The 17,994-nt window shown below is 51.5% G+C and overlaps 8 protein-coding genes across 8 annotated transcripts; 5 read left to right on the forward strand and 3 right to left on the reverse strand.

The window, feature by feature from the left end:
- Positions 1–735: 735 nt before the first annotated feature.
- Positions 736–1,926, forward strand: J4E84_001239 (uncharacterized protein; the record flags this gene model as incomplete). The annotated part of the gene is made up of 4 exons (XM_049383873.1): positions 736–1,026; positions 1,078–1,140; positions 1,198–1,452; positions 1,501–1,926. 4 exons carry the CDS (start codon positions 736–738, stop codon positions 1,924–1,926), a joined length of 1,035 nt encoding a protein of 344 aa, XP_049249391.1.
- A 616-nt stretch (positions 1,927–2,542) lies between these two features.
- Positions 2,543–3,336, forward strand: J4E84_001240 (uncharacterized protein; the record flags this gene model as incomplete). Its single annotated transcript, XM_049383874.1, has 5 exons — positions 2,543–2,546; positions 2,720–2,740; positions 2,832–2,896; positions 2,952–3,023; positions 3,073–3,336. The coding sequence occupies 5 exons, from the start codon at positions 2,543–2,545 to the stop codon at positions 3,334–3,336; spliced, it is 426 nt and encodes a 141-aa protein (XP_049249392.1).
- A 581-nt stretch (positions 3,337–3,917) lies between these two features.
- On the forward strand, positions 3,918–5,214 carry J4E84_001241 (uncharacterized protein; the record flags this gene model as incomplete). Its single annotated transcript, XM_049383875.1, has 2 exons — positions 3,918–4,061; positions 4,117–5,214. 2 exons carry the CDS (start codon positions 3,918–3,920, stop codon positions 5,212–5,214), a joined length of 1,242 nt encoding a protein of 413 aa, XP_049249393.1.
- A 152-nt stretch (positions 5,215–5,366) lies between these two features.
- Positions 5,367–6,130, reverse strand: J4E84_001242 (uncharacterized protein; the record flags this gene model as incomplete). Its single annotated transcript, XM_049383876.1, has 2 exons — positions 5,367–5,895; positions 5,946–6,130. 2 exons carry the CDS (start codon positions 6,128–6,130, stop codon positions 5,367–5,369), a joined length of 714 nt encoding a protein of 237 aa, XP_049249394.1.
- Positions 6,131–6,351: 221 nt separating this feature from the next.
- TCA9 (Succinate--CoA ligase [ADP-forming] subunit beta, mitochondrial) lies at positions 6,352–7,997 on the forward strand (the record flags this gene model as incomplete). Its single annotated transcript, XM_049383877.1, has 6 exons — positions 6,352–6,405; positions 6,494–6,577; positions 6,641–6,713; positions 6,762–6,861; positions 6,918–7,803; positions 7,863–7,997. The coding sequence occupies 6 exons, from the start codon at positions 6,352–6,354 to the stop codon at positions 7,995–7,997; spliced, it is 1,332 nt and encodes a 443-aa protein (XP_049249395.1).
- A 3,237-nt stretch (positions 7,998–11,234) lies between these two features.
- On the reverse strand, positions 11,235–12,300 carry J4E84_001244 (uncharacterized protein; the record flags this gene model as incomplete). Its single annotated transcript, XM_049383878.1, has 3 exons — positions 11,235–11,684; positions 11,760–12,047; positions 12,133–12,300. The coding sequence occupies 3 exons, from the start codon at positions 12,298–12,300 to the stop codon at positions 11,235–11,237; spliced, it is 906 nt and encodes a 301-aa protein (XP_049249396.1).
- Positions 12,301–13,386: 1,086 nt separating this feature from the next.
- J4E84_001245 (uncharacterized protein) lies at positions 13,387–14,738 on the forward strand (the record flags this gene model as incomplete). The annotated part of the gene is made up of 7 exons (XM_049383879.1): positions 13,387–13,461; positions 13,516–13,632; positions 13,685–13,875; positions 13,930–14,052; positions 14,101–14,181; positions 14,232–14,299; positions 14,350–14,738. 7 exons carry the CDS (start codon positions 13,387–13,389, stop codon positions 14,736–14,738), a joined length of 1,044 nt encoding a protein of 347 aa, XP_049249397.1.
- A 2,361-nt stretch (positions 14,739–17,099) lies between these two features.
- J4E84_001246 (uncharacterized protein) lies at positions 17,100–17,528 on the reverse strand (the record flags this gene model as incomplete). The annotated part of the gene is made up of 3 exons (XM_049383880.1): positions 17,100–17,188; positions 17,247–17,393; positions 17,471–17,528. 3 exons carry the CDS (start codon positions 17,526–17,528, stop codon positions 17,100–17,102), a joined length of 294 nt encoding a protein of 97 aa, XP_049249398.1.
- Positions 17,529–17,994: the final 466 nt, after the last annotated feature.

Below are 17,994 nucleotides of genomic sequence, written 5' to 3' on the forward strand. Positions count from 1 at the left end.
GAGCAGCTAAGCGAAGCTTAGAGGATGGAGCTTCGATGGGATTGGAAGAGTAATTGAGGGTGGCGGGTAAGCCATGTGGGAGGCATCTCAAGCTATGGTGGGGCCCTTGCTCGATAAGAGGCGCGCCACCCGATGTGACGCCGAGAGCCATGTGGTTACAAGGAAACTTGGAAGCCGCGAACTTCCAAGTCATCCTTTTCTCACATGTCTACACCTCCTACTGCGAGTGCGCATTCCCCGTTCCCAAGTTAATCGCAAAGCACGAAAGATCCGCGGGTACGTTCTGGGTGTGCAGGCGCGCAAGGTGTGAAAAGGCAGCTTCGACCAGTCGAACATGAAGATATGGCTATGCTGTGGGGTGTATTGGGAGGTCCACAGTCCCTTTGGAAAACCAAAGAGACCGGAAGCTGCAGATCAGCAATTGTTTGCTGTACCACGAGAAGGCGACACGAAGACGCAGTATGCCCCACCAAAAGTATCCCATCGATGAATGACGGGCATGACGCAATACTCTGGAGAACGAGCCGCGGATATAGCCACGAACGAACGCAAGTTTCGTAAGCGACGGCGGCAGTTACAACGGCGAAAGAGAGTAAATCCGAACTTCGGGGAAGCTCTACCCCGCGCTAGGTGGGATGTCATAGCTACATATATGCTGTCATTCCCGCACAGCTTCAAGTCTAGACTTTGATGCCCAAAACACCTAAACACCACACTTTACTACCTACAAACAACATGACCAGAGTACTACTCACAGGAGGAAGCGGCTTCATCGCAGCGCACACCCTCGACATCCTCCTAGACCATGGACACAGTGTAGTCACCACGGTGCGCACCCAGGAGAAGGCGGACAAGATCAAGGAATCATACAAGAGCTACGTTGACAAGGGCCAATTGAGCTTCGCGATTGTTCCGGATATCGCTCAACCAGATGCTTTCGAGAAGGCTGTTATCTCGGACCCTCCATTCGAGGCTGTGCTTCACACTGCCAGCCCGTTCCACTTCAATGTCACCGACGTCCAGAAAGTGAGTGTTTCGGGAAATTGAAACACCAGATAGCTGGCTAACATGACGAAGGACCTGATTGACCCTGCTGTCATTGGAACAACTGGAATCTTGAAGTCGATCAAGAAGAGCGCGGTATGTTGAATCTGAAGAGTGCGCAACTTCCATTCGCATGCTAATAAGATCGTGTAGCCATCCGTGAAGAATGTCGTCATCACATCTTCATTCGCGGCTATCGTGAACGGAAGCAAAGGTTTCTGGCCAGGACACGCATACTCCGAGGACGACTGGAACCCGATCACACAAGAAGAGGCCACGGAGAACCCGATGATGGGATACAGAGCGAGTAAGACGTTTGCTGAAAAGGCTGCGTGGGATTTCGTTGAGAAGGAGAAGCCCAACTTCACCGTCTCCACGATTAACCCACCGATGGTTTTTGGTCCGATTGTAAGTCTTGCAATGCACGCTGCGATACAATCGCTAACACAATATCAGGTACACGCTCTTGACAGTCTCGACAATATGAACACCTCGAACCAGCGCATCCTATCAGCAGCACAAGGAAAGTTCAAAGATGAGATCCCGCCCAGCGGTGTACATCTGTGGGTGGATGTTCGCGACGTCGCAGAGGCACACGTAGCTGCGGTCGAGAAGCCCGACGCAGCCAACAAGCGCTTCTTCGTCACGGCCGGATACTTCTCCAACAAGGAGCTATGCCAGATCATCAAGAAGAACTTCCCCGACTTCAAGGACCTGCCGAGCGACTCCACACCTGGCGGCGACTACCCAGAGGGCACACCTGAGAAGGGCCTCTACACATACAACAACAAGCGCTCCATCGACATCCTTGGCCTCAAGTACAAGACCTTCGAGCAGTCGATTGTCGACTCTGTCAAGTCTTTCCAGAAGAAGGGTTTGTAGATGGCAGCACCGAGTATTCGGAAAGATAGATGAACGGCAGTAACGGTATTCGATTGTCTATGTACACTATATGGGCGGCGCGCTTATTTGAGCGGCATAGCATCGGTCGCGTGCATGGCAATCTGAAGAAGACATGTTAGCATATGCAATCCTCATGTAATAGACAATACAGAGTGTGTATGGGCAATCAGCCTGTTGAGCTTGAAATTTTTTGGACTTCACCGTCTTTGACTCGGAAGTTATCGTTTGTGTTGATCATCATAATGCAGGGAGTTGGGAGAGATGGTGATGACTTACCGATGAGTAATGCGACGCGACGCTGGCCACATGTGTGCTGCATGAAGCTGTTGGTGGCCAGCGTTGGTGTGAGAGAAGAGAGCAGTCGCGAAGCCTCGAAGAAAATGGCAAGCTTCGGCTGAAAACCGGGCCGAGCTTTTCCAAGCCTAGCGGCTGCCCCACCAACGAAGCCCATCGATGGCGGGCAGTGACAGCAAAAGCCCAAACACTTTCTCGAGAATTCCACGTCACATCGCTCTATCGCCGTCGCGTACCTCGCAGCCACCTCATAGCCAACTTCTTTTTTGATCAGACAAGCCACGTCCGAGAAACCGCAAAGATGTGTAAGTTGCCTACCACTACCCCACCACCGCCTCGATGCGCACTCGGCGGTGTATAGCCCCCGGTTGCAGGCGCAAGGCTGTTCTAAGAAGATGCGGGAGATCTAAGACATGATGCTATGTTCACGTTCATGTCGCAACGCTTTGTGTACAATGCAGAACTGACTCCTCCACAGCCGACTTCAACGCCATCGCCCGTACGTACCCCCGGATACAGCAAGCACAACCCCGCCGACATACTCTCCACGATCGCTCCATCCATGAAACCGCGACTGACCCTTGCTCCAGAGCAGTTCGTCCAGTTCTACTACAAGACCTTCGATGAGAACCGCGCTGGTCTCGGTGCCCTCTACGTATGCGACTCAATACCGTGTGCGCAAAGCAGCAGTCGGCTGACAAATGCTATAGAAGGAGACTTCTATGCTCACCTTTGAGGCGCAAGGCACTCAGGGTTCAGCCGCCATTGTAGAGAAGCTCCAGGTAATGACGACTTTGCCCATGAAACAAGGACGGGGCTAATGCAGGGAAGAACCTGCCATTCCAGCAGATACAACACCGTACCGACACCGTCGACGCTCAGCCTTCCGCCGATGACGGTATCCTTGTGCTTGTCACCGGTGCGCTTTTGGCAAGTCGTTCCCATGTATCGTTACATCCGGCCTTGACTAATACTGAACAGCTTGCGGGCGAGGACAAGCCAATGAGCTTCACCCAGGCCTTCCAGCTCAAGAACGCTGATGGCAACTGGTTCGTTCTGAACGACATTTTCCGTCTCGTATACCCCGCCGCGTAGGCTATCCGCTCGCTCTTGAGCTTGATTTCACCACACCGGTGAATTCGGGGGCATGCATAGAGAGTCACTGAGTCTTAGCGACTTTGAACACGACTGACGCGATTTTCTTATGAGTTTTGAGCATTTTGGCGGAGGCAACATAGGTGCGGATGGGATCGAGGATCGATGCTTGACGCAGTCATCTTTGGGAGTGTAGCTACTCACGAGTTCTACACAGGTAGATTGAGCTAAATCTTCAAAATCGACTTGCCTTCTTTGCAGCCTCCTACAGCGTCTCGAATGACATCTATCATCGTGCATATGCATAAGCCTTTTCCATGCGGCGGGTTTGTTTTCCGTGCATGACGCGGAAGAGAGCTTTGCCGCCATTCCTCCGCCCCGCGCTCACTTGCCGAAGCGAAGCTCCACGCCTTCCTCGGACCTGGAGCTTAGCTTACAACGACCATGGCCTCGTCGCGCGGCAAAAGCCAGGACATTCTGTCTCTTACTCGCAAGCATCGGCGTTACCTCACTTCGCCTCTCTTATTCTCTTGATACCCTCCTCTGTCCTTTAGCGTTCCATCACAGCCCATCGTCTCACAATGGCTTTCATCCAGAAAGGTCTCAAGAACATTCTCCAAAAGAATCCCCACGATGTTGTCTTCCTATCAGCACTTCGGACGCCGGTCACAAGAGCGAAGAAGGGTGGACTGCGCGATGCATATGAGCATGAACTTCTAGGCGCGGTATGCCATCCTCAGCACCTGCGGTACACAGCCCCAAGTTCTAACAGCATCCCAGGTTCTCAAAGCCACAATGGCCAAGTTCCCCAACCTCGACCCCGCGAAAATAGACGATATATGTGTCGGCACCGTTCTCGCAGAGCTCGGTGGCTCGAAAGCTGGTCGCATGGCAGCAAACCACGTCGGCATCCCCACCACAACCTCCTTCAGCACCGTAAACCGCGCCTGCGCATCTGGCCTCTCCGCCATAACCTCAATCGCGAACTCGATTGCCGTAGGACAAATAGATGTCGGCATTGCAGGCGGCATGGAGAGCATGACGCGAAACTACGGCAGCAGGGCCGTACCCACCGAACTCTGGCCCGAGATGAAAGAAAGTCCCGTGAAGGAAGCCAGAGATTGCATAATGGCCATGGGCATAACCTCCGAAAATGTCGCATCCCGCTACGGCGTCAGCCGCGCCGACCAAGACGCCTTCGCCGCCGAATCGCAACAGCGCGCCGCCAAAGCACGGAGAAGCGGCCTCTTCGACGATGAGATCGTACCTGTAACCACCCGCTGGATCGAGCCTGAAGTCCCCGAGAACACAAAAAGCATCACCGTGACGAAAGACGATGGAATCAGGCCTGGAACAACGGTTGAGAAACTCGCGGAGATGAAACCTGCGTTTATCAAGGACGGCACAAGCACAGCGGGAAACAGCAGTCAAGTCTCCGACGGCGCGTCTGCAGCGCTGATGATGCGTCGGTCCACGGCTACAACCCTCGGTCTGGAATCCCAGATTATCGGCAAATGGGCGGGCACACAAGTCGTTGGCTGCTCGCCCGACGAAATGGGCGTCGGACCTGCCCTCGCCATACCCAAACTGCTCGACTACACTGGCCTGCAAACATCTGATGTGAATGTCTGGGAGATCAACGAGGCGTTTGCTAGTCAGGCGTTGCATTGTATTCGGACGTTGGGGCTGGAGGGCAAGATGGATAAGGTGAATCCGAATGGAGGGGCTATTGCGCTGGGGCATCCGTTGGGAGCGACGAGTGGGAGGATGTTGGCTACGCTGTTGAATGAGATGGGGAGGAGTGGGGAACAGGTTGGTGTGCTGAGCAAGTGCATTGGGACGGGCATGGGGATGGCTAGTTTGATTGTTAGGGAGTAGACGACACTAGATTTGAAAATCAGAACTTATTGATATTAAATTCTGCTGTTCGACCTTTGCACTCGGCCCCCCTGGAGGCAACTGGGTATCAAATGAAAGAAATACTAACGCCATGGAACATGCACAACTCTCTTCAGGCTCATGGCTGTCCTCTATGCCTTTCCCTTCTTACTCTTCTTCTTTGACCGCTCAGCGAGAATCTCGTCGAGGAAACTCTTGGGTTTTGCTCTCGCTTTCTTGGGGGCTGGCTGTGTGGGCTCCGCTTCCTCATCGTCATCTTTCTGCTTGATAGATTTCGCGTCTATTTGAGCTTCTTTGACCACCTCCTCTTCTTTCACAGCGCCACCTCCCAACCTCTTCGCCCTCGTCTCTTCATCTTCGTCATCGCTGTCCGCAGGCTTAGCTTCCTGCTTCACCCTCTTCTTCTGCCTTTTGGATTTGAATGTCGCAGCTCTCCCCTCTTCATCGTCGTCCGACTCTTCTTTCTTCGCAGCAAGCTTCTTGTAATGTTGAGCTTTGGAGGCTGCATTTGGTCTCGCAGCTTCTTGTTTCGCAGTGATATGAGCTTTCGCCTTTTTCTTGCCGATCAGTTGTTGCAGAAGTTTGTCGTCTGACGTTCGTATTCTGCTGGTGAAGCTGCCATCTTCGATATCCTTGGGAACCATACCGCCGACACCAATCCTGGTGATACTGTCAGAAGTGCGATCGGCAACAAAACGATGCATATTTACCTGTCGTGAGCGTAGTTCTGTTTCAGGTCTTGATCATCGTCTTCAACTTGTGTTTTCGCATCACCATCGGCAGTGCTCCAGTCCGGCCGCGACCCATACAGTGACGCCAAGAGTTTTTGGCCCTTTGCCTCGAGCAGACTTATGCGATTTGCGATGACATCGCCCTCATTATTCCGTTTAGACATGGTTGCGCGATTATGTGAATCTGCATCAAGTCCAGTCGCTTGGTGTTACAGAAGTTCCCGGCCGCGATATTTTTGAGAGGACCCGGTTCATTCTCGGCGCGCTAGCAGACGTCCGCAACAGCCCTGTGAAGCCGCAACACCAACGGAGCTGTGCACTCCAGCTCTACCGCCCTCCCAACTCGCCTCCATATACCCACACGTGTGTCTGCCGCTCAGACATCATGTACAACTTTGCCCGCGCCCGGCCGCTGGCTCGCGCTGTCCGCGCTGCTGCTGTATGTACACGGGCCTACTCCGCAAAGCTGCGAAAGCCTCTTACGCAGCGTGCACCACATTGGGGGGTCATGTGCTAACACGGCCTAGGAGACACCGTTGAAGCGCTCCGTCGTCCAGCAAAGGAGAGGTCTCGCCATCCACGAATACAGGTCCGCTGCCCTGCTCGAGTCGGTACGCTTACTTCACCACACGTCCACCAATTTCGAGGGCCCAGATATCTAATGCGAAATTCAGTACGGCATCGGCGTGCCCAAGGGCGGTGTCGCTACCAGCGGCGCCGAGGCAGAGAAGATCGCCAAGGAGATTGGTATGCGACAGCAAGAGTGAATGCAGAGTCGTGGGCTAATGCGCGCAGGCGGAGAGGATGCTGTTATCAAGGCCCAGGTTCTCGCTGGAGGCCGTGGAAAGGGTACCTTTGACAATGGCTTCAAGGGCGGTGTCAGAGTCGTCTACTCGTATGCTACTTCGCAACCATAACACGACCGCGGCCACCCTCTAACACAACATGCAGTCCCCGCGAAGCCTCCATCCTCGCCGACCAGATGATCGGCCACAAGCTCATCACCAAGCAGACTGGAGCCGCCGGCCGGCTCTGCAACTCCGTCTTCATCGTCGACCGCAAGTTCGCCCGCCGCGAGTTCTACCTTGCCATCCTCATGGACCGCGCTTCACAAGGACCCGTAATCGTCGCTTCGTCGCAAGGTGGAATGGACATTGAGACTGTTGCCAAGGAGCACCCCGAGGCCATCATCACCACCCCCATTGACATCCACAAGGGTGTCACCGACGACATTGCCCGCAACATCGCGACCGAGCTCGGTTTCTCAGAGCAGTGCATCGAGGACGCCAAGGACACCATCCAGAAGCTGTACCAGGTCTTCATGGAGAAGGACGCAACCCAGATCGAGATCAACCCCCTCTCTGAGACCACCGACCACCAGGTCCTCGCCATGGATGCTAAGCTCAACTTCGACGACAACGCCGACTTCCGCCAGAAGGAGGTATTCGACTGGAGGGACATCACCCAGGAGGACCCAGAGGAGGTCAAGGCCGCCAAGGTTGGCCTCAACTTCATCAAGCTCGACGGTGACATTGGCTGCCTCGTCAACGGTGCCGGTCTCGCCATGGCCACCATGGACATCATCAAGCTGAACGGCGGCGCGCCCGCTAACTTCCTCGACGTTGGTGGCGGTGCTACGCCCGAGGCTATCAGGCAAGCGTTTGACTTGATCACCAGCGACCCCAAGGTTACTGCCATCTTCGTCAACATCTTCGGTGGCATCGTCCGTTGCGACGCTATCGCCAAGGGTCTCATCCAGGTTGTCAATGAGATGAACCTCAAAACTCCTGTCATTGCTAGGTTGCAGGGTACCAACATGGAGGCTGCTCACAAGCTCGTAAGTCACGCCAAAGGAATAAACTTGATGTACATTCATGCTAACACATTATGTTCTAGCTCAACGACTCAGGCCTCAAGATCTTCTCCATCGACGATCTCCAAGCCGCCGCTGAGAAGTCCGTCCAGTTCTCAAAGGTCGTCAAGATGGCGCGCGACATTGACGTTGGCGTCGAATTCACTCTTGGTATTTAAACTCTTTCAGCATGAACCCTTTGCTGGCTGACCACGTTTGTGCATGATAGGTTTGTAGATAGATGGAAGCCGAACTTGAACAAGCGGTGTGTCTTATGAAAGTTTGTTTGGTCTCTGATGTTGTTTGCTTTGCGTGCGATATGTGTGCGTGGGATGTGTTTTTCCATGTTGTGACCACGTGAAACGAGGCGGTGCGAGGCGCTGACAGCTTACCCCGCGGATGTGTTACCACTAACACAGCTTGCTGTTGATGATCATCACCATCCTCACGACACTATGATCCGGTCGAAACAACAGTTCACAACCCCAATTATCGTATGTTCTCTCATTGTTCAAGCGGATGAAACATCGCGTAGACATGGTGGCTTTTAGGAAGGGCACAGAACGGCCCAACGGACGCACCGCATCTAGGTCTCTTGCGGCTGCTTTTGGAAAACAGCACAACAGCACGCACCACATTTCTCTGAATGTGTGTGATTTCGAGAAGAGCACGCCTCATCCCCAGTTTGTGAGGTAGTTTTGGAGAGAAGAGCACTGCTCATGACCTGCTGATCATCTAGTTTTGGAGAGAAGAACACAGCTCATATTCCATATTGTCGAGAGTTTTGGAGGAAGGCGCAGCAGCACACTCCATACTGGTTTGTTCCAATGTTTTTGGAGAAATACAGGGAAGTGTGGATATTGAAGAGGAAGGAAGAAGAGAGGAGAGCGAGGGTATTTATACTCCTTCGTCCACGTGCCGACCGCACATAAGGCCTTTCTTAGGCTCTTTTAGTAGTTGGTATGTTGATGGAGGGTTTGGAGAGACGATCCCCATCGGATAGTAATTTTTAGCTTTTTGAGTAAAAGAGAGATGAGACACTCCAAACGACATAGTGGTTCGTTCTGCATGTTTGGGGTATGCAAGGTGGAAGCGGGTGTACAGAAGACATTAGAGAAGAGGCGGGAGGAGGTTTATATACCCGTGCCGCGACTTGTCCGCTGCACATGTACTGTGCTGCCAACGCTTTTGATACTTGAAATGCTTTTTGAATAGTTGGACCGGTACTTTTCATGTCGCAGTCTCGAATTCTTTTTGGAATAGAGGAATGGCTCTTTGCGCAACATCCCACGAGAGGCACGATCTTTTGGGACAGAACAAGGTAGAAGTGGAGTTTCAGGAGAAGGTGGGAGAAGAGACATGAATACATCGAAACGTAGCTTTAGTTCATTTGCCCACTCCACATGATCAGTCCATCAAGATCCTTCTGGTACTTGATCTGTTTTCCGGTGGGTGGAGGAACAATCCTCACATGTCGAAATAGCGCCATATTTTGACTCGGAGAGAACAGGATCATTCTGCTAGTCCCTTCACTTTTGGACAATGCAAGAGGATTGCGAGTGTAGAGAGGTGATAGAGGGAGGCAAGAACCGAGCTTTTATAATGTTTAGGATGCTTGGCTGGTGCACATGTGCACATTCTTAAGGTATTCTTAGTTTTCGATGTCTTTGCAAAAGGGTGGAGACAAGCTCTCATAGGCCAATACCCATGCGATTTCAGAGGGGGAGGCCGCAACGCAAACAACATTTCTACATCATCGATTCGATTCTTGTAAAACCGGGAAGAGGCATAAGTGTAGAGAGAAGGCCAGCGAGCGCAGGTTTATATGCTATTTTGAAGACGATCTACTCGCACATTAGTGTGATGGACGATTGTTTTGTGTATAGTCGGTGTGTAGATCCGAATCGGAAAGCCGCTTTTTATGGGTAGTGGTAACAGTCACTTTGGAAGACGCGCAGCAGTCGCGCACAGCATGTGGTTGTGCGACTTGGGTTTTGGAGAATGCACGGAAGTTGCCGATAGTAAGAGGAGCTTTGAGGCAGAAAGGGCCGGAGACGAGGTTTTGTACTGCGCGACTGAGCGTTTGGCGCACATGTCTGGTCGGTATCGTCTTTTCTTATGGGTACTGAGTGTGTTCGTAAAGGTCGGAGAGACGATGCTCATACGCATACATGTTATTGTTTTGGAGGAGGAGAAAGCCACACATAGCATTCGAGAATCTTGATTTTGAAGAGCATGGAGGCTTTTGAACAGAAAGTGGAGGGAAGTAGAAAGACAAGCGACTTCGGGTTTTATATGAGCTGGAAGAAGCTCTCACCACGCATGACTGGTTCGCGTGGTCTTTTTCGGGAAACCAGGTATAAGAATTGAAATCATCAGAACGCTTCGCATACGTAGACTCCAAATTGTTTTTCGTCTTGCTCATGCGAAGCCACCGCATTTTGATGTGTCGCTGTTGCCATCTGGCTACGAAAGAGAAGGCCATGAGGCAGATTATTGTAGTTTTGGAATCGATGTATGGGCGGAGACGCAGGCAGCTCTCCATAAGCTTCTTCAGCGACTGTTTGAGGAAAACTTGAAGTTGAGGTTGCGGAAGGAGAAGAGTGGTAAAAACTGAGGAAGTATTTATGCTTCCAACTCTCATGTATTGAGCCATCACAAATTTTAGCTTCACTGAGTGCCAGCGCATGAAATGGCGGGTAGTTTCGCATCTCTTCAGCATGACATGTTCTTGTAGTGCAGATGGACGACCATAAGGCCATGCGAAAAGGCTTTTCGTAGATCGAGACTGGTGCTCAAAATTGCTCATCGGTTTGTGCAGATAGGTCTTTTAGAGAAGGAAGGACGACAGAACTCCATCGCAATTGCCATGTACTTTTTCTTTAGAAACACACAGGTGAGGTGTTGTTTAAGGAAGAGTGGTCCATCGGCGAGCGAGACGTTTATATACTCGGCCCCGCACTAACACCACCCATGAGCAAAATGAGTATGATTATTAGAGTGAGGTTGAGATTATCAGTCAGTCGGTGGTCCTATGCGTTGTGCTTTCGCATCATTTGATAGTCAAAGAGAACGACATCAGTCGTTCCAAGCGCGTTCTCTGGTAGTTGATCAAGCTGGCCGTAGACATGAAATCTGAACCGCGCATTTTAAGACCGCGAAAGTTTTCGAAGCCGCACATATAGTTTTGAAGGTTGTTTTGAGTTTGAGTGGCTAGTTGCGGAAAGAAGAGATACAGCTCAAGTAAAGGGTGTTTATACGTGGGGGAGACTTATCCGGTGCGCTAGTACCACCCTAAGCTCGGACGTTTGGTATGACACCACTGTCCATTGTCACATGAGTCAGCACATCAGCGGAAATGTGATAGTTTTGCCATAGCATTGAAGTTCATCATACGATTCTGCTGCTTATAGAACTCATACACCGAAGTCTCCTTTCAATGTCAGCTTGAGCAAGTCGTCCTTCACAATCTCTTCCTTGCGACTAAGAAGATCCTCCACATCCCAGTTCGCAGCGATGAAGCGACCGCTCAAGAACTTCGCCTTCTTTTGACACAGCCAAACGGCAGTACCGCCAACAAGCTCCGGGCTGTCTTGATTGAAGAGCGAGCGGAAGGGCTCACGCAGCATGTCAGTCGCGACAAGACCCGGATGCATCGACACGGCGGTAACATTCGGGTACTCCGCTGCGACGTACGTAGCCAACGCGTCGAGGATGAACTTAGACATGAAGTAGGCGCCAAGCGGCGGAACGGTAAAGAACGCCTGCCATGAGCTTACGTTGACGATCGTGGCAGGTGTGTCGGGGCTGGGCAGTAGGCGAAGGAAAGAGCGGATGAGCAGATAGTTGCCTTTTCCGTTGATCTCCTACAGTCGATGTATCAGTTCATGCGCTTTTGACTCAGGCACTGCGGGATGAGCAGCGAACGGGACGGATCTTACGAAGTTCCTCCACCATTGATCGGGGTCTGTGTCGTGCAGTTTCGGTCCGTCTCCAGTCATGGCGCCGGCTGCGTTGACGAGGACATCCGCGTGGCCGAATTTCTGCCGGATCGCTTCGAAGGCCGCCTCGACGCCTTTCGTGTCGGAAATGTCGAGAGCGTATGAAAGTGTTTCGATGTTGGGGTTCGCCTCTTTGACCGATTTCTCAGTAGCTGCGAGCTTTTCGGCATTGGACGCCAGCAACGCAACACCCTTCACACCGGCCTTGACGAAGGCCGGTACCATTGCCTGCGAGAGCAAGTCTTAGCAGACGCAATAATGACGCGAATTCATGGCGAAAGGGGAGCGTTTTCGGTCAATTGTTTCAACATACCATGGCTCCTATACCACGCGAAGCGCCAGTGATGACGGCTACCTTTCCTGCCAGGCTATGTTCTGGGATACTGGGATCGATGGCAGGGTACGCGTCTTGGTGTGCATTCTTCGTGAACTGCATAGACGTGACATAGAAGTCTTTCGGAAGCTTGCTGAGGTCTGCCATCGTGAATGTGCTTTGGGTTCGGGTGATACGAAGAATACGTCGTAGCAAGATAACGCAAAGATACTAACCAGAGTCTAGAAGTACCACAGTCCACTGTGTTAACTTATGCGAGGCTCTGGGGCCAGAGGCCCCGCATTCGGGCTGCGATAATCGCCTCGTTGTGTCCCCACCCATGAAGCACGACTTGGCCATAGCAAACCATGTAATAAAAGCGTTGGCGTGTTGACACCGGGGCGTCGGCAGTGAGGTGTTAAGGTTGCGGAACGTCCCAAGCGAAGCCCGTTGGGAATGTTTGAGCGAACGAAGGCGATGATCGTATCCGCTTAGGGACTAGCGTAGGATTGCAGACCCTGTTTTTGACATTCACCTGAGATCGATGCAGAACCCCCAATTTCCTCAATCCGGTCCGAATCGTATCGACATCGCTATCGGCACGTACTCATTCGTCTAGCGACTCGTATTTTCGATCCGACAAGCTTGACCAGAGATACTCACATGCCCACGCAATGTTTGTCCAAACTCTGGGGATCTGACATGTCGGAAGCGAGGACGCACACATCGGAATACCAAGGTGTGACGACGTTAACAGGAATGCGGGTACCCGAAAACGATAGATCGTGATGGCAGCATCAGGGGCAGTAAGACATGTCGTGATAGCGGAACCCACTCTGCATGTTGTCTTCTCGGCGCCCTGATCGACCGAATGCACACCCATGCGGGTGAAGGGGTCGCGGGAAATTCTTTGGCGATCTTATACCAGGCTGTGAAAGCAAAGCGTTCCATCCATTCTCTTGGAACCTTGGTCTCTGCAGCATTGTTTGTATACTTCAACAGCCCAAGAATGTCAAACCTCTCCCCACTCTGGCCCCATTCAACTCCGCGAGTTGTTCGAGAGCACCAGCTGTAGCTCAACACAACCCATACGTACTGAACGGCAACCATAACTCACAAATTGATTCATAATGACACTTCATGAGGTAAGCTGAACCAAATGGGACGCCTTGAGTGGCGCTGACTTTGATGCAGGATCTAGGCCCCAACCTCACGGCGACCGTCCTTGTGACGGGGCTGCTTGCCTTCACCACCATGGGTATGCGGGCGTATGTCAGAATCACCAAGCATAACTGGGCTCTCGAGGACTGGGTCATGGCAGCAGGATGCGTATGTATCTAACCTTCGCGGTCGTCGAGAACACAACGAGCTCACTCACCACAGTTGCCTCTCATGACACTGACCATCGTCACCACTATCGGCTCCTATTATGGCATCGGCGCCAAAGACAGTACTTTTGCTAAGCCTGGCAACCAGAAATACGTCGAGACAGCATATTTCGTGAGTCATCTTCCAGTGCAACAAGGAATGGTCGGTCGCTAACAGCATGCAGTGGTTCTTCCTCTACGAGGTCTTTTATTGCACATCGATCATCTTCGTCAAGTTGAGCATCGCCTTCATGCTGAACCGGATAGCCGGCAGGAGAATGGTCTACATCTACATCAACTACGGCATCATGGGCCTCTGCGCGGCGACCAATCTGGCAGCTATCCTGTACATCATCTTCCAGTGTTGGCCGGTGGAGTAAGTACAAAGCAATCCAATATCACGTGGTAATGCTAACCGTATACTTCTCAGGGCTGCTTGGAGGGCTGATCTCATGGCCGAAGGGACCTACTGCCAGCCGCCAGTGTATCTGCAAAACGTCTACTTCTTCTGCACTTCGGTCAACATCTTCACCGACTGGGCTACTGCGCTCATGTAAGTAACTCTGAATCAGGCTATCGAATCGGCGCTAACGACGGCCAGGCCAATCGCTCTGCTCTGGAATGTTCAGATGAACAGGAACACCAAGATCTCAGTCGGTGGCATCTTGAGCTTGGGTATCTTGTAAGACTACTCATGAACTTGACGTCAGCACCCTGCTAATATTGCTATAGCACATCCATCTCGGGCCTCGTCCGCTTGAAGTACACCGTTGGCCTGACGAGCAGCCACGACTATCTTTGTAAGCACCACTGCACTCTCATTATCGCGCGGCACTAACATCACATCCAGACGGTCTCGCCAACATCCTCATCTGGGGCTACGCCGAACCCGCCCTCGGCATGCTCGTCGGCAACATCGCAACCCTCCGCCCACTCTTTCAGCGCCTCCTCCACCTCGGCTCAAGCGGCTCCCACCAGCCTCGCTCGGGTACACCCCACGGGGTCAGCAACCCCAATCGTTCACACCGCTACAAGCCTTTTGACACCGAACTCGAGCTCGGCACGGTCGCAGACAACCAGGAGACACACATGCCGGCGATCAAGGTTCATGCGGGACGTGTTAGTGTATCGAGCGATAGCGAGAGTCAGAAGGAGATTTTGGAGAAGAATGATCGGTTTGTTAATAACAACAAGGATAGCATTGTTGTTAGTCGGCATGTGGAGATTAGTCGCGATTAGTTCCTCGTAGGAGTGGCTACTTGACCGTCTGAGGGTCGCGTGAGGGGAGCAAGTACGACAGGTTCATGACTGTATCATATTGTTTATATATCATGTCTCTCGTTACCATCCGAGGAGTAAGAGTGTATTTATCCGCTTTTTTCTTCATAACATCAGCTTGAACGTAGCCATTAATATCGTTTTGCAAAGTTCTTTCGTACTGATTTACGAGCATATGTATCTCGTGGTTCACGTGCTGCAGTGCGACGCAGCTCAATAGACAGCAACCATGAAGTTCAGCGATGCTTGTTCTCACAAAGTTGGGACACTCTGCAGGTGAGGAGGCTGATTTTGCTCCACAGCTGCCACATCATCGAGTTGATATAACTGAAGCCAGGTGCATTGCGTAAAGCATCATCGTATGCTTGAAACTTCGGAGGAGAAGCTTATAGCATCCATATCCATCGCGACACGGCTATCTTCCGATGCAGGTAGCTAAACACACGACCGAGGAATCATGAACCGCTTGTCCCATTGTTTTGTTTCCGAGAAAAGAGCAGCACTCTCATCACAGTCTTTTGCGCAGAATGTCTTTCGATTCCGGAACTGAAATTTGTATTTGACAAGATAGACAACGACGTGAGAGCGTGGCTTTATACGCAGGAGGTTGAATGGCACTAGTGCTCTTGCCGCTAGATCGATCAGCCAACATGATCATGCTTTTGACAAGATTGTCAGCATAGCCGCCCGGCATACGTGCGAGCGACTGCAAATTGCTGTCTCATAAGACGTGAATATAACACTTTGTATAGATGATCGTTCGAGTCGACGCCCACATACGTTTTTGGTCTGTTTGTTTTGGGTACCGACTTCCCAACACATGAACTTTCGAAATCAGTTTTTGGTACAACAGCGTCCGGGAGAAGGTAATTACCCAATTTCAAGGACAGAAAAGCACATACTTTGTCGAGCTGAGGATTTTGGGTCAACAGCATGCGAACATAGCTTTGCGCAATGATGATTTTGAGAAGACGCGAGAGACCACAGCCATTCTCCGGAACTGTGTCATTTTTCGTAATTAAACTTTTGGAAATGCAGGAATTGAAAAGTAAAACTGGGAGAACACGAGCTTTGTATGCAAGCAGCCGAGTGCGCAAGTATTATCGAACGGATTTGTAAAGCACTGAGACGAGCGAAAGCAACATTGTCATATCGCGGCCAGGTTTCTCTGCCCGAGCGAGGAGAGCACATTTCTGGGACTTCAAAATCTTTTGAAACGATGACAGCGGGAAAGAATCTCTCAGGGCGCATGCGTTTACTGGAGCACGTTTTTCGAGAACCCGACGGTGGCTCGTTTGGAAGGACAGTGTGAGCACATCGCGGATACAGGGCTCTTTCTAGTTCCGTGAGAAGAGAAACTCAAATCTTTCATGGAATGGAACAGGATGAATTTTGGGAGACCACAAAGTCCATGGCCAATGTAGGTCCACCGTTCTGGGAGAGAAGGCGGCAGGCGAGAACGTGGGTGCTATTGCGTTCTCGTTTTGGAAGGCGGAAGGATCAGAACTTCATGCCATCTTGCGTTGGATGTTTTGAAAAAAACCAAGAGGCAGTGGATGTTGAAGGCAAGAGTGAGGAGAAGGGAGAGAAGTATTTATACTGCCAGCGGACGGCTTCAGGATGTAGTGGCTATCTGTTGGGCAGTACGCGAGCCTCATGTGGTTGTCGTACTTCGCTTTGGTCTGAATTGAAGATATTTATATACCAACGTGTATCAAGAAGCTTGCAGTTTTGGAAGCCGCAGAGAAAGGACCATGGAACCCGGAAAAGAGTGTTTTGGACAACATCGGCAGTCTGTCACCAAGGACTTTCACATGGAATGCTTGGTTGTGGTTTTGATCGCAGAACACGACAAACATGGCACGCCATCGCAGTGTTTTGGGAACAAATCAAGAGGTATGTGGTTGGTAGGAAACATCATCGGATGGGCATCCTTGATTTTAGGTGCAGGCGGGAACTCCATGGAATGTAAGGGTTTTGAGTTTGGTCTCGACGTCCACTCATGCGGGCTCGTTCTCTGCGTTTTGGAGAAGGCAAATGGGAAATAATGGATGATAGAAAGAAGGGTTGGGAAAGACGAAAGGCAGTACTTATACCCTTCGACGCACGAAGCGCTCGAGCTAGTGCGCCTAGTTAGTCTCATAGCGCTGGTATACCCAAACGGCCTGCATACACTCGCGCACCACCGTCCCGTATTTAAAAAGCCTTCATGGGTAACATTTGTTCTTATTCATTGGCATCATGCCGACCTCAAGGGTAACTATTGGCTTTGCTCATCACAAAGCTCATCCCGGCTATCACAGGGAATGATCCCCACTCCCCTTACTGTCCACCAGTCTGATTATCCTTCTGTTCCATACCCACGCTCCTGCCACCAGCCTTCGTCGTGTCGCCAACGAAGTTGCCCGCCGCTAGTACAACACATTAGCACCAGCCTATGCATGCACTTCGACACCACATATCACGTACCCTTTGTCGTATCACCAGCCCCCTGCGTAATACCCGTAACAGCATCGCCAAGTCCCTTTCCACCAGCCGCGACGACATTGCCAGTCGCGTCAGTGACGCCTTGGACGCCCTTGCCGACGGTGTTTGTTGCGGCGCCTAGAGTGTTTCCTGGATTGTTAGCAAAGACTCTGCTCTCAGGTTGCGCCCCTATTGCTTGGACAATAAGCAGGTGTAATGGAACGTACCGAGACCGCTAGCAGCGGTGCCGAAGAAGCCCTTTTGTTGGTTGCTCTGCTCAGACATGATTGCTTTGTGTAGTTTACTGGTGCTGTGATTCGGGTCAAAGTAAAGGTTTCGATCTGAAAATGTGCGAAGTCTTGATTTAGGAAGTGTTGAGAGTGAGGTGTAATGTGCTTACTTCGGCCAGCCTTATGTTCTGATATGCGGTTGACCACTCTGTCCTTATGACGTAGCCAGTTGCGCCATCCTCACCTGCATCCCTGCGCGCTGCCCCTCACCTGGAAGTTGCGCAAAGACGCGCAACGCTCCTGCCGTATGCAAACGTCCCGCAGTAAGATCGACGTTTACATCACATCACATCATTGGAGGGGAACGTGCGTTCAACGGTTCCAGGGCCGGACGCAGACTTCCCTTGGCCCAGGCGCATCACAGACAGTATCACAGACAGAAGCAGAGTCATAATTTTTTACCAGTTTATTCGAACTAGATCAAGCTATTGCACAAAGAGTCATCTCCTCGTAGATCTTGC

This window comes from Alternaria hordeiaustralica (genome assembly GCF_023758085.1).
Source record: "Alternaria hordeiaustralica strain BMP 2776 chromosome Unknown scaffold_1, whole genome shotgun sequence".
NCBI classification, from domain to species: Eukaryota; Fungi; Ascomycota; class Dothideomycetes; order Pleosporales; family Pleosporaceae; genus Alternaria; species Alternaria hordeiaustralica.